General features: G+C 44.1%; 1 protein-coding gene across 1 annotated transcript in view; it reads left to right on the top strand.

Annotated features, from left to right (window-relative positions):
- The window catches only part of LOC135550206 (forkhead box protein O1-A-like), a 92,012-nt gene that overhangs the window by 63,342 nt on the left and 12,809 nt on the right, over window positions 1–15,861 (top strand). Inside the window, exon 2 of the mRNA XM_064980804.1 lies at window positions 14,681–14,872. Coding sequence (XP_064836876.1) covers window positions 14,681–14,872 — 192 coding nt within the window. The remainder of the gene's footprint in view (window positions 1–14,680; window positions 14,873–15,861) is intronic.

Genomic DNA, 15,861 nt, shown 5'->3' with positions numbered 1-15,861 from the left:
TAAAACCATTTTGTTATTTAGAATGATTTATTTCTGTTTTTAGAGGGAGCGATACCAAAAACCTACAGTCATCTCATGGGTGTCCCAGTCTACGGGTATTGAACCAGCATCTGTAGCAACACAGCTTGGAATGTAGACCTACATTGAACACCACACATTTGCTGCTACTGTAGGCCGAAGATAGAACAGTTACTTCCATGTTAAAATGTCATGGGATGCATTTTTCTAGATTGTTTTTGATGTTAGGCCAATCTGGTAGGCCTACATTATAATCACATAGCCACAGTAGTCTCAGTTTTCATAGTAAACGCGCGCCGGAAGTTTCATAATGTTCAAATTAGCACTCAGCTGACATGAAATTTGCTATGCCCAAATGTTTTTGAGGGAATATTAGTGCCAGCCCCATGAGTCATGCTCTCTGTTTTACAGTTGATGCGTTTTCTTGAGAAAGTGGTATGACTAAACAGATCGTTCCTCTGTTTTCCAGGGTGCTATGCTCCTGAAAATGTTGTCAGGTCCTCTAGCCTCTTTCTCGGGCCTGCCAAGGCCCCGACAGTAATACAGTTTATCCCAAACGAATATGTCACTTCTAGGGGAGGCACATCGCTTACGCCCAGTCTCTAAGCCTTTAACTTATCCTGCGATGTGTCTATTGTGCTTAAGATCCTTTCACAGCAGCTACTAGCCGCTGAGAAGAGTGGAGATGTAATATTCATCAGTCTTTTTCTTTCCTACTACCCTTGGCATCCCTAAAGTGATTGTGTCTTGGCTGCGCTCTACCAACCACTGTTCATGCTCACAATCTGCCCCAAGGTTTTTCAGTTTAATGTACCTCACCCCATCCTTGGCCGACTTCTCGTTGTCGCACCTTGGAGCCCATTTCTTTTCGACTGTCGCCTTCCCCAGAAAGATGTTGTTGTCCAGTACGCACGTTGAGGTGTTGAGTGTTCCTGAGGGGTCTAGTCCCAGTCTTGCCTTAAATCTGCTTACAAAATCTGAAACAAGATTTAAATATCATTGTCCATCAATGATCCCCAACCAAATCTAGAGTCTGAGCAATCTTGACAAAAAACGATGGATATACATTCAATTCGGAAAGTATTCAGACCCCTTGACATGTTCCACATTTTGTTACGTTACAGCCTTATTCTAAAATTGATTAAATCATTTACCCCCTCATCAATCTACACACAATACCCCATAATGACAAAGCAAAAAAAGTTTTTTAGACATTTTTGTAAAAAAATAAATAAAATGAAATACCTAATTTACATAAGTATTCAGCCCCTTTGCTATGAGACTCGAAATTGAACTCAGGTTCATCCTGTTTCCATTGATCATCCTTGAGATGTTTCTACAACTTGATTGGAGTCCACCTGTGGTAAATCCAATTGATTGGAATGATTTGGAAAGGCACACACCTGTCTATATAAGGGGGCTCCCGAGTAGTGCAGTGGTCTAAGGAACTGCATCTAAGTGCTAGAGGCGTCACTACAGACCCTGATTCGATTCCAGGCTGTATCACAACCAGCTGTGATTGGAAGTCCCATAGGGAGGTGCACAATTGGACCCGCTTTGTCCAGGCTAGGGTTTGGCCTGGGCAGGCCGTCATTGTAAATATGAATTTGTTCTTAGCTGACTTGCCTAGTTAAATAAAGGATAAATAAAAAATAAGGTCCCACAGTTCACATTGCATGTCAGAGCAAAATCCAAGCCATGAGGTTGAAGGAATTGTCCGTAGAGCTCCAAGACAGGATTGGGTTGAGGCACAGATCTGCGGAAGGGTACCAAAAAATGTATGCAGCATTGAAGGTCCTCAAGAACTCAGTGGCCTCAATAATTCTTTAATGGAAGATGTTTGGAACCACCAAGGCTCTTCCTAGAGCTGGCCGCTCGGCCAAACTGAGCAATCGGGGCAGAAGGGCCTTGGTCAAGATGGTGACTAAGAACCTGATGGTCACTCTGACAGAACTCCAGAATTCCTCTGTGGAGATGGGAGAACCTTCTATAAGGACAACCATCTCTGCAACAATCCACCAATCAGGCCTTCATGCTAGAGTGGCCAGACAGAAGCCACTCCTCGGTAAAAGGCACATGACAGCCCACTTGGATGTTGCCAAAAGGCACCTAAAGACTCTCAGACCACAAGATTCTCTGGTCTGATGAAACCACGATTGAAGTCTTTGGCGTCACATCACACCTGGCACCATCCCTATGGTGAAGCATGGTGGTGGCAGCATCATTCTGTGGGGATGTTTTTTTATCGGCAGGGACTGGGAGACTAGTCAGGATCAAGGCAAAGATGAACGGAGAAAAGTACAGAGAAATCCTTGATGAAAACCTGCCCCATAGCGCTCAGGACCTCAGACCGGGGCGAAGGTTCACCTTCCAACAGGACAACGACCCTAAGCACACAGCCAAGACAACGCAGGATAGGCTTCGGGACTCTGAATGTCCTTGAGTGGCCCAGCCAGAGCCCGGACTTGAACCCGATCAAACATCTCTGGAGAGACCTGAAAATAGCTGTGCAGCAACTCTCCCCATCCAACCTGAGAGCTTGAGAGGATCTGCAGAGAAGAATGGTAGAAACTCCCCAAATACAGGTGTGCAAGCTTGTAGCATCATACCCAAGAAGACTCGATGCTGTAATCACTGCCATTAGTGCTTTATCAAAGTACTGAGTAAAGGGTCTGAATACCTATTTAAATGTGATATTTCAGTTTTTTTATTTGTAATAAATGATAAAAAAATTCAAAATACCTGTTTTTGCTTTGTGATTATGGGGTATAATCAATATTCGAATAAGGCTGTAACGTAACAAAATGTGGAAAATGTCAAGGGTTCTGAATACTTTCCGAAGGTACTGTAGGTCGCTGAAAATGACTGTCCATAAAGAAAAAACAAAACACGGTAGGAATTTCAGGTTTTGCTCATCATTCAACAGACATGAAATTATAAAATGAGACAATACATTTTTAGGACCTCAATAAATACATTATAACTACCCAAATGTTAATTTTGGTGAACTTACCCTTTAAGGTTTTGTTTAAGGTTTAAAACAAAAAAATCTGTGCCTGGCACTGGGATTTGAGTCGTAGTTCCATATATCCATGGAAAGTTGCAATAAGAAGGGGGAGAATGGAGAAAAAAGGTTGTGTAGTACAGATTGAACTGAATGTGAGCAATTCAGGAGACACCAAGTTCATTGTTGTATTATGAATCATGTTGTGAGTGAGTAAACATGGAAGAATTTCACTGTTGTCAATCGTAAACCAAAATGGATATTCTTGTGCCTCATTTGGATAATCATTCTATTGTTGTTCATTCCAAGAGTCAGTATCTGTGTGCATGCGTGCATGGGTGTGTGTGTGTTTGTATCCATGCAGAATCCTGTGGTCTGGTACATCTGGGTTGATGTACAGAGGGGTGTCTCAGCCTAGCTCAGCCTCAGTCCACATGGTTGTTTTGGGAAATTCCCTGGGTGGTTGGTGGATGGGTGTTTTGTTTTCTGTCGCCTGTCTTGTTTTGGTCTTTCTCTCTGTTCCCTGTGTCCTGCTGCATCACAACAGTAAGTTGATACTATAGCGTGCTGGGAAGATTTTGGCTAGACAGTCTCTGTGTGTGTGTGTGTGTGTGTGTGTGTGTCTAATTGGTCTGTCAGTCCTTGTAATTTGACCTTGTTGTCTTCTGTAATGGTACAGGCTGTGTGTTTAGGTAGGAGAGGGACAGATTGACTACAGAGGGACAGAAAGAGTAGCCTGGTTCCTATGGGAGTCGACAAGACAAGACAAGCACAAACAGAACTGGATCCAGGCTACAAAGCGAAGGGTTGTGTCAATCTTCCCATGTCTTTCCCACTGGGCACAAACTCCTTGAATCAACGTTGTTTCCATGTCATTTCAACAACAAAAAAGTAATCAACGTAAAGAAATTTTGGGAATGTTTGTATTTTTTTCAACCAACTTTTAAACTAAATCCAATTCATTTTTATTGATTACACGTTAGTTGACAACTCAATCAAATGCAAATCAAAATTAAACATTTGTGTCCAGTGGGTTGCCAAAATAGAGCTAATTCATCAGGGACTTTCTTTTCATTTTGCTTATGAAAGCTTCTTTCCTCTGTCTTTATACCCATATGTCTCTCTATGTTGTCTGTTTTTTTTAACCTTTATTTAAATAGGCACATCAGTTCACAATAACGGCCTACCGGGGAACTGCCTTGTTCAGGGGTAGAACAACAGATTTTGACCTTGTCTGCTCGGGGATTTGATCCAGGAACTGTTTTGGTTACTGGCCCAACGCTCTAACCACTAGGCTACCTGCTGCCCCATGGTAGCCTCCTCTCTCCTGTGGGTAGCTAGGAGAATCATGTTCATTTCCTAAAGACTTTCTATTTTTCTCCATTACATAAATGATAATAGGTAGTGAATTATAGCTTTCTTTTATTCTTCCCCCTCAAGTCTTTCTTCCTAATTTGTGCTGTTGTTGCCCCTTACCCCCCAAAAAACTATGTTGTTTGATGACTGAACTGCTGGATTGTAAGCATTACTTCACTGAGTTGGGTTATTTTCTTTAAAAAGAACAAGGTTCGGTTGTTGATGCTTGGTTATTGACGCTGGGTTATTGAGATATGACCCAGCAGGACAGAGCAGTATATTGGAGGCGTGGCTTAGTAGGGGCGTGGCTTTGAGATAGTTATTTTTGGACGTCCATGAGAGTAAAGTCATTCCGGTTCATCTGTTCTGTTGTATGGTTATCACAAGTTAAGGTTGAAAACTGCCCGTTTGTCACGCCTTGGTCTTTGTATTTTGTGTTTTCGTTAATTAGTTGGTCAGGCCAGGGTGTGACATGGGTTTATGTTGTTGTATTTCGTAGTGGGTTTTTTTTAGTTATTGGGATTGCGGCTGAGTAGGGGTGTTGCATAGGTTTGGCTGCCTGAGGCGGTGCCTGAGGCGGTTCTCAATCAGAGTCAGATTGGGAACCGTATTTAGGTAGCCTGGGTTTCACTTCATTTCGTGGGTGATTGTTCCTGTCTCTGTGTTAGTGTTCACCAGACAGGCTGTATAGGTTTTTCACGTTCCGTTTGTTGTTTTTGTATTTATAAGTTATTTCATGTATCGTCATTTGTTTCATTAAAGACATGAGTAACCAACACGCTGCATTTCGGTCCGACTTTCTTGCGACAAACGAAGAACGCCGTTACAGAATCACCCACCACACACGGACCGAGCAGCGTGTTAACAGGCAGGAGCCACAGGAGAGGCAACAGAAGCAGCTTCAGTGGGAGAGGCTACACCACTTGGAGAATTGGACATGGGAGGAAGAACTGGACGGAAAAGGACCCTGGGCTCAGCCTGGTGAATATCGCCGCCCCAAGGAGGAACTAGAAGCGGCTAAAGCGGAGAGGCGCTGGTATGAGGAGGCAGCACGGCGACGTGGATGGAAGCCTGGGAATCAGCCCCAAAAATTTCTTTTCTTGGGAGGGGGGCTATCAGGGAGTATGGCTACGCCAGGTAGGAGACCTGCGCAAACTCCCTGTGCTTACCGGGGGGCAGGAGACCGGGCAGGCACCGTGTTATGCAGTGGTGCGCACGGTGTCCCCTGTGCGGGTGCATAGCCCGGTGCAGTATATTTCAGCTCCGCGTATCGGCCGGGCTAGATTGAGCGTCGAGCCAAATGCCATGAAGCCAGCTCTACGCATCTGGTCCCCAGTGCGTCTCCTTGGGCCGGCTTACATGGCACCAGCCTTGCGCTCGGTGTCTCCGGTTCGCCTACATAGCCCAGTGCGGGCTATTCCACCTCGCCGCACTGGCAGGGCAACCGAGAGTATTCAACCAGGTAAGGTTGGGCAGGCTCGGTGCTCAAGAGCTCCAGTGCGCCTGCACGGTCCGGTCTATCCAGTACCACCTCCACACCCCAGCCCTCCGGTAGCAGCTCCCCGCACCAGGCTTCCTGTGCGTGTCTTCGGCCCAATACCACCAGTGCCAGCACCAAGCATCAGGCCTACAGTGCGCCTCGCCTCTCCAGCGCTGCCGGAGCCTCCTGCCTGTTCGGAGCAGCCTGAGCTGCCAATCTGCATGGAGCAGCTAGAGCTGCTAGTCTACATGGAGCAGCTAGAGCTGCCAGTCTGCAAGGAGCTGCCAGTCTGCAAGGAGCTGCCAGTCTGCATGGGGCTGCCAGTCTGCAAGGAGCTGCCAGCCTGCAAGGAGCTGCCAGTCTGCATGGAGCAGCCAGAGCTGCCAGTCTGCATGGAGCAGCTAGAGCCGCCAGTCTGCATGGAGCAGCCAGAGCTGTCAGTCTGCTTGGAGCAGCCAGAGCTGCCAGTCTGCAAGGAGCTGCCAGTCTGCAAGGAGCTGCCAGTCTGCATGGAGCTGCCAGTCTGCATGGAGCTGCCAGTCTGCAAGGAGCTGCCAGTCTGCAAGAAGCTGCAAGTCGGCAAGGAGCTGCCAGTCGGCAAGGAGCTGCCAAAGCTGTTAGTCTGCATGGAACAGTCAGAGCTGTCAGTCTGCAAGACGCCGCCAGAGCTGTCAATCTGCATGGAGCAGCCAGAGCCGCCAGTCAGCATGGAGCAGCCAGAGCTGTCAGTCAGCATGAAGCAGCCAGAGCCATCAGTCTGCCAGGATCCGCCAGTCAGCCAGACTCTTCCAGATCTGCCAGTCAACCAGACTCTTCCAGATCCGCCAGTCAGCCAGACTCTTCCAGATCTGCAGGTCAGCCAGACTCTTCCAGATCTGCCAGTCTGCCAGACTCTTCCAGATCTGCCAGTCAGCCAGACTCTTCCAGATCTGCCAGTCAGCCAGACTCTTCCAGATCTGCCAGTCAGCCAGACTCTTCCAGATCTGCTAGTCAATCAGACTCTTCCAGATCTGCTAGTCAACCAGACTCTTCCAGATCTGCTAGTCAACCAGACTCTTCCAGATCCGCCAGTCAGCCAGAACACTTCCAGATTCAGTCAGCCAGGATCTGGGCTTCACTGTACTGGCTTCTTCATCTCAGTACTGGGCTTCCTCTCAGTACTGGGCTTCCTCTCAGTGCTGGGCTTTCTCTCAGTACTGGGCTGCCCCTCAGTCCCGAGCTGCCCCTCAGTCCCGAGCTTCCCCTCAGTCCCGAGCTGCTCCTCAGTCCCGAGCTGCCTCTCAGTCCCGAGCTGCCCCTCAGTCCCGAGCTTCCCCTCAGTCCCGAGCTGCCTCAGTCCCGAGCTGCCCCTCAGTCACGAGCTGCTCCTCAGTTCAGTGGGATTCTGGGTGAGGACTATTAGGCCATGGTTGGCGGCGAGGGTGGATCATCCCAGGACGCAAAGGGGAGGAACTATGACATTTATGGAGTGGGGTCCACGTCCCGAGCCGGAACCGCCACCATGGACAGACGCCCACCCGGACCCTCCCTATGGTTTTGAGGTGCGTCCGGGAGTCCGCACCTTAGGGAGGGGGGTTCTGTCACGCCTTGGTCTTAGTATTTTGTGTTTTTTCGTTAATTAGTTGGTCAGGCCAGGGTGTGACATGGGTTTATGTTGTTGTATTTCGTAGTGGGTTTTTTTTAGTTATTGGGATTGCGGCTGAGTAGGGGTGTTGCATAGGTTTGGCTGCCTGAGGCGGTTCTCAATCAGAGTCAGGTGATTCTCGTTGTCTCTGATTGGGAACCATATTTAGGTAGCCTGGGTTTCACTTTGTATTTCGTGGGTGATTGTTCCTGTCTCTGTGTTAGTGTTCACCAGACAGGCTGTATAGGTTTTTCACGTTCCGTTTGTTGTTTTTGTATTTATAAGTTATTTCATGTATCGTCATTTGTTTCATTAAAGACATGAGTAACCAACACGCTGCATTTCGGTCCGACTTTCTTGCGACAAACGAAGAACGCCGTTACACCGTTACACCGTTTTTGTAGCTTTAATGAGGCTTACACAACTGTAGGAGTTTCTTAAAGCCTATGAAAATCCCAAAGTTGGGATAGTTACCACTTTTATACAATATGTAAATATTAATGTTATTAATATTATTTTAGAATGTCATGTAAAAAAATTTTTTTAATGACATTGGCAGTGTACCAAATTAGCATGATGAACAAGAATGACATTTACTCTCACAGGTGGGGAAAAAATAACCTATTGATTCCATAAAAAAAGACCCAGCTGCTGGGTCAAAATAACCCAGCATGTGTTCTGTCTAATATTTAGCCAGTGCTGGTTTACTAAATAAGGCAAATTGCATTGATTTTAAGCCAGCATTTTTTTCTGCTGTTAACTAAAACAAAACAAAAAGTAAGGTGGTCACATAGTGTGTATTTGTTTTTTGAATAAGGAATATTCAAACAAGTGGGGACATTTTACCGGTCCCCACAAGAAAAAAATACTATTTTAGGCTTAGGGGTTAGGTTTAGGGTTACAATTAAGGTTACAGTTAGGGTTAGGAGTTAGGGTCAGTGATTTGGGGTTAAGGTTAGGTTGTTGTTTTTTAAAGATTTTGAATGGGAATCAATTGTTTGGTCCCCACAAGGAAAGTAAAACAAACGTGTGTGTGTGTGTGTTCATTTAAGCCTCCTGGTAAACACCTCCCCCCATAAGACACACAGGTTTAAACAGGTGAGATTCTTCAGTCTTCATGGCTTAGTTACCATGGTTCCCATTCTCTACAACCACTGTATTGATGAACCTCTTTAATTAAGCTCTTATTCCAATACTTACTTTCTTCAACTCAATCCATTCACACGCACACACACACACACACACACACACACACACACACACACACACACACACACACACACACACACACACACACACACACACACACACACACACACAAAACCTAACCCCTGAGCTTAAAATAGCCTTTGTACTCAATAGGGAGAATTTTACTTGTTTTCTATCCTTGTGGGGACATTTGGGGATTTCAAGTACCTACAAGGATATAAGAACAAGTACACACACAACACTACAGGGACAAAGTGGAGTCACAATTCAATGGCCCAGACACATATGTGGCAGGGAAAATCACAGATTACAAAGGAAAAACCAGCCACGTTGCGGACACCGACGTCTCACTCCTGGACGAGCTAAACATCTTCCTTGCCTGCTTCGAGGAAAACAACATTGAGCTGCCAATGAACTCCTCCCTGTGCAACTGGGTCCTGGACGTCCTTACGGGCCGACCCCCAAGTGGTGAAGGTAGGCAACAACACCTCCGCCATGCTGATCCTCAATACGGGGGCCCCACAGGTGTGCGTGCTCAGCCCCCTCCTGTACTCCCTGTTCACCCATGACTGCTTGGCCATGCACGTCTCCAACTCAATCATCAAGTTTGCTGATGACACAACAGTCGTAGGCCTGATTACCGACAATGACGAGACAGCCTACAGGGAGGAGGTGAAAACCCTGGCGGAGTGGTGCCAGGAAGATAACCTCTCCCTCAACATTAACAAAACGAAGCAGATGATTGTGGACTACAGGAGAAAGCAGAGAGATCACAGCCCTATCCACATCGATGGGGTCGCAGTGGAGATGGTCAGAAACTCTTCGGCGCGCACAGCACTGACAAGGTGAAATGTTCCCTTCACACAAACAGCAAGGTGAAGAAGGCGCAACAGCACCTATTCAACCTCAGGAGGCTGAAGAAATGTGGCTTTGCCCCTAAGACCCTCACAAACGGCAACAGATGCACCATTTAGAGCATCCTGTCAGGCTGTATCACCGCCAGGCCATCAGACAGTTAAACAGCTAACTGGCCTCCACCCAGTACCCTGCCCTGAACTTTAGCCACTGTTACTAGCGGGCTACCACCGGGTACTCAACCCTGCACTTAGAGACTGTTGCCCTATGTACATAGTCATTGAACACTGGCCACTTTAATAGTGTTTACATACTGTTTCACCCACTTACACTGTATGTATATACTGTATTATAGTAATGGCTCATCCTATATATATTTTTCTGTGGGGCAGATTATGTGTGTATTGCTTGTTTTTATTTTCTATTGCTAGATATTACTGCACTATTGGAGCTAGACATATAAGCATTATAGCAATAACATCTGCAAATCTATGTATGCGACTAATGAACTTTGATTTCACCCACACACACACACAGAGTGGAAGTGAGTCATGAAGAGAAAGTGTTACTCAAACCCCCTTCGAGTAGATCCAGGCTAATCAGATCTTGCCTCACAGAACCCACTGGTCTAGCCAAGTTGGGTCTCTTGTGACTGGAAAACATGCACAGCAAAATTTGGTTCTGGGTGGTGAGATTATACTGTACATATTGCTATGTGGTTGTGAATTATAAATTATCCGACTGTCAAATAATCAAATCAAATTGTGTTTGTCACATGCGCCAAATACAACATTTGTAGACCTTACAGCGAAATGCTTTCTTACAAGACCTTAATTAACCAACAATGCAGTTAAGAAAATACCAATGAGAAAAAAAAGAAAAAGTAGGAGATAAGAATAACAAATCATTAAAGAGCCGCAGTAAATTTTCTTGAAAGAGGAATGGTTTGGGTGGGGAACTATTTCAATTTACTGATCTCTTGAAACTATTTCTCTGGGAGTCTCTTGTAACACAGCCCGGCCCTCCTTTAGAAACGAAAGAATACCCTACCTTTTTACTTTATCGCTCGCTTATATTTTCTCTCTGTTTGATGGTGAATGTGGTTAGGGTGTGTGTGTTTGTAGGTGTGTGTGTGTTTGTGTGTGTGTGTGTGTGTGTGTGTGTGTGTGTGTGTGTGTGCACCCGTGTGTGTGAGGGGGAGTAAAGGATTGTACAGGTGAAACAGGGTGGAGCCCTACAGGAAACGTGTTATTAAGAGCTATTGTGAAGAGGATTACAACCATTGGTTGTTTGTGTGTTGTGACTGAAATGTTGAAGAAAATACTCCTCTCGATTTTGTTTGTTTTTAAATCACACTGCAACGCTAGCAACTAGCACCTTAATCTCTGGCTCAGAGTGCACACCTCAACGACCTGCACATCTTTATAGATTGTAAACAAGGTTATAGTCAGGGTGGAGGGCTACAGGGATCATTTACTGATTATGGTAACAAAACATCTCAGGTCCCAAACCATACTTAAAGTGTATTAAAGGCCCACTGCGCAGAGCCCTGTCCTGTAACCCCAGAGCTAGAGGGACATATGTTTTAAGGTTTAAGGCTTGGTATTTGACATGGTAGACCAGGGTTTCCCAAACTCGGCCATCGGGACCCCAAGGGGTGCATGTTTTGGTTTTTGCCCTAGCACTACACAGCTGATTCAAATAAATCAACTAATCATCAATCTTTGATCATTTGAATCAGCTGTTTCCCAATCTTGGTCCTCGGGACCCCTGTGGGGGGGGGCACGTTTCATTTCTTCCCCTAACACTAAAACAGCTGATTCAAATGATTAAAGATTGATGATTAGTTGATTATTTGAATCAGCTGTGTAGTGTTAGGGGAAAAACGAAACGTCCCCCCCCCACAGGAGTCCCGAGGACCAAGTTTGGGAAACGCTGTAGTAGATCCTGAATACTAGGAGTAATGGTGCTGGGCATTCATACAGTACAGTAAAGCTAAGTGGAGCTTTAGTGACAAATACATACGTCTCGGAAATTATGATCTGTGCTTTTTTGTGTTTGGGTGTAATGGAATGTTTAAGGCATGGTATTTGACTTGTTAGACCCTGAATCTCCATACTATCCATATGTCCTCAAGTCACCTCAACTAGCCATCCCTTCATAGACAGAAAGAGCTGCTTCTTATATTACCTTCTACCACATCTGAAGGTGATGTAGTAGTTATAGAATAGAAACTATACTGAGAAAGACAAATCAGTGCTCTTTAACACAGGAAGACTCAATATATACACAGCAAATTCTCCAGGGTAAAAAAACAACAACTGAATTAACACAGATTGTTAAATTAACACTGAAAGTGTTGAGTCTGTGGACCCACATAGACACCAGAGCAGTGTTAATTTAACACACTGCTTAGTGTAAAGACTAATTCAAATATTTCCCAGAGTGCCTTGCCTTTTGGTTGTGGCATTCATCCGTTTTTGGTCCTATGGAATTCACCAAGTAAGATCCTAAGCAAATATATTATCATTAAAAAAATGTTATTTAACACAATACTATCCGTATTTCATTAGGACTTATTTTGAGGGCCAAGTTTTACCCTAATACAGGTACCTGAAACTCATACACATTACTTCAGCCCATCATTATCATATTTCCCAGCATGCTCTATTGCAGGTAGATTTTTTTGAATTGTTTGTTTCAATATCTATGTTTGTGCATTGATTGATAGATTAATCTTATAATACACAAAAAAAATCTAAACTAATCCTATCAGTTTTTTGTAGCTGTTACTGAAATGTTTGTTCCTGTTTAAATGTCTTAGGTAGTCTCCGCACAACATTCCTAACCCTAAATTACAGATGAATAAAAATTCCAGCTGTTGGATATCCTAAATGCGTCCACGTGCTTCCCAGCCGAAACAGTTCGGTAGAATTTGCATATATTTTGATTACATTTTATTTATTTATTTTTTCAAATGATCAATCATAATCACTAGTTATAACTACACATGGTTGATGATATTACTAGTTTATCTAGCGTGTCCTGCGTAATAATCGATGCGGTGCGCTTCGTGAAAAAGGACTGTCGTTGCTCCAACGTGTACCTAACCGTAAACATCAATGCCTTTCTTAAAATCAATTCACAGAAGTATATATTTTTAAACCTGCATATTTAGCTAAAAGAAATCCAGGTTAGCAGGCAATATTAACCAGGTGAAATTGTGTCGCTTCTCTTGTGTTCATTACACGCATAGTCAGGGTATTTGCAACAGTTTGGGCAGCCTGCCTCATTGCAAACTAATTTGCCAGAATTTTACGTAATTATGACATAACATTGAAGGTTGTGCAATGTAACAGGAATATTTAGACTGATGGATGCCACCCGTTAGATAAAATATGGAACGGTTCCGTATTTCACTGAAAGAATAAACGTCTTGTTTTCGAGATAGGTCATTAATATGGTCGAATCCGGAAACTAAGGCTCGTATTTCTGTGTGTTATTATGTTATAATTAAGTCTATGATTTGATAGATCAGTCTGACTGAGCAGTGGAAGGCACCAGCTGGCTCGTAAGCATTCACTCAAACAGCACTTTCGTTGCCAGCAGCTCTTCGCAATGCTTTAAGCATTGCGCTGTTTATAACATCAAGCCTATCAACTCCCGAGATTAGGCTGGTGTAACCGATGTGAAATGGCTAGCTAGTTTGCAGGTTGCGCGCTAATAGCGTTTCAAACGTCACTCGCTCTAATACTTGGAGTAGTTGTTCCCCTTGCTCTGCATGGGTAACGCTGCTTCGAGGGTGGCTGTTGTCGATGTGTTCCTGGTTCGAGCCCAGGTAGCGGCGAGGAGAGGGATGGAAGCTATACTGTTACACTGGCAATACTAAAGTGCCTATAAGAACATCCAATAGTCAAAGGTATATGAAATACAAATCGTATAGAGAGAAATAGTCCTATAATTCCTATAATAACTACAACCTAAAACTTCTTACCTGGGAATATTGAAGACTCATGTTAAAAGGAACCACCAGCTTTCATATGTTCTCATGTTCTAAGCAAGGAACTTAAACTTTAGCTTTCTTACATGGCACATATTGCACTTTTACTTTCTCCTCAAACACTTTGTTTTTGCATTATTTAAACCAAATCGAACATGTTTCATTATTTATTTTATTTTATTGATGTATTATATTAAGTTAAAATAAGTGTTCATTCAGTATTGTAGTAATTGTCATTATTACAAATAAAATTGTTTAAAAAAATCGGTATCTGCTTTTTTTGGTCCTCTAATAATCGGTATCGGCGTTGAAAAATCATAATTGGTCGACCTCTAGTTCACAGACCCAACACTTTCAGTTTTGATTTAACACTCAGTGTTAATTATTATTTTAACAAATTTAACACTGGAGAATTTGTTGTGTTAACAGTATGTTTGTGTGCAGGAGGCCAAATATTTACAGATATGTTTGAATGATATCACCACATCCTGATCCTTCTGCCCACATGCCCCTCTCTCCCCCTCTCTCCTTCCCTCCCCCACCTGAGAGGGGGCCCTGCCAACAGCGGTCTTGTCTGGGAGTGAGTGGAAAAAGCTGGCTAGTCAAAATATCATTAGGGAGGGTGTGTGTGTGTGTGTGTGTGTGTGTGTGTGTGTGTGTGTGTGTGTGCATACAGCGCAGAGCATGGTACTGTTCGTCTATCTGTCTGGTCTGTTTATTTTGATTTCACTCTGCACCTCCTCCTCCTCCTCGTATGACAAAACTCACAGATGAGTTTTCCCCTTCAAGCCCAATAGGTAATACATGTAATGTCTCCTCTTTGTAACTCCTATTGAGCAGCTGGGACTGTGGTGTTTCTGGTTGAAGTGCCCCCTCAAACACACACTGACACATCACACTGTCAACTGTCTTAGGGGGGAGATTAGGTCAGGTAGATATGGATTCTGTAATGGAAGAACACTGTTGAGGAAAACAAATTTGCACCATCATTGGGGAATCAGAGGTCATACATTATTTGAGCAACTCCTTTAAGCAATTTACAGTATATCCTAAAATGTTTAAAGACACAGAAAGCCTGAATGGTGTTATTTGCAGATGTCTATTAGGATGTTAAATCAAAACTCTCTCCTCCAGAACTCCATCCGCCACAACCTGTCCCTCCACAGTCGTTTTGTTCGTGTGCAGAACGAGGGGACAGGGAAGAGCTCCTGGTGGATGCTGAACCCCGAGGGAGGGAAGAGCGGGAAGTCCCCCCGACGTAGAGCTGCCTCCATGGACAACAACAGCAAGTTCACCAAGAGCAGAGGACGGGCTGCAAAGAAGAAGGTAGGAAGGAGTAGAATGGAGATGGTCTATTATTAGCTTCATTTTTAGAACCTCTACAGTGTTTGTTTGTCAATATGGAAGAGTGAATAACATAGACCACACCAAAAACAAAATGCTGGGTTGTATGGATAACCCAACTGCTGAGTTGCAGGCATTGGGTCACTTAGATGGGTCGTTTTCTTTAAAAAGAGCAAGGTTGGGTTATTGATGCTGGGTTATTGAGATATGACCCAGCGGGTCAGATCAGTAGATTGGAGGCGTGGCTTAGTAAGGGTGTGGCTTTCAGATAGTTATTTTGGCTACATGTGAGAGTTAACGTCATTCCGGTTCATCTCTACTCTTTTATTGTTATCACATGTTAAGCTTGAACACTGACGGTTTTGTAGCTTTAATGAGGCGTATGAGGCGAACTGTATGAGTTCCTTGAAGCCTATGCATATTCAAATGTTGAGATATTTAGAACTTTTATTTAATTGAACCTTTATTTTTATTGATTTCATTCAACTTTATTTAACCAGGCAAGTCAAGTCAACCAGGCAAATCAAGAATAAATTGTTATTTACAGTGATGGCCTGGCAAGAGACAAAAGGTCTCCTGTGGGGATGTGGGCTGGGACAAAAAAAAAAAAAAGAACAAACAATATAAGACAAAACGGACAACACAGAAAAAAGACACTGGCAACAGCACAAATACAGCAGTAAACAAACAGTGTGTGTGTGTGTGTGTGTGCGTGCGTGTGTGTGTGCGTACGCATGCAGGCATGTGTGTGGTGTGTGTGAAGTAAAACAACATGCTTCTTTACGTAAGGCAATGCAAACAACTGACATCAGGTGGCAACTAGGAAAAACAAAATTTCTCAACAACCTGTTAATCTATTTATCCTTTGAAGTCCTCCCACGACACTAGGTCCTGGAGTTTTAGGCTGGCTTGGATGGAATTCAAAGACTGAGGGCTGAGTAATGAAAGGACCTTATTCCATGCTCGGCTCT

The sequence above is a fragment of the Oncorhynchus masou genome, chromosome 12, assembly GCF_036934945.1.
Source record: "Oncorhynchus masou masou isolate Uvic2021 chromosome 12, UVic_Omas_1.1, whole genome shotgun sequence".
In the NCBI taxonomy this organism is placed as follows: domain Eukaryota; kingdom Metazoa; phylum Chordata; class Actinopteri; order Salmoniformes; family Salmonidae; genus Oncorhynchus; species Oncorhynchus masou.
This window is presented reverse-complemented; position numbering and strand designations above follow the sequence as displayed.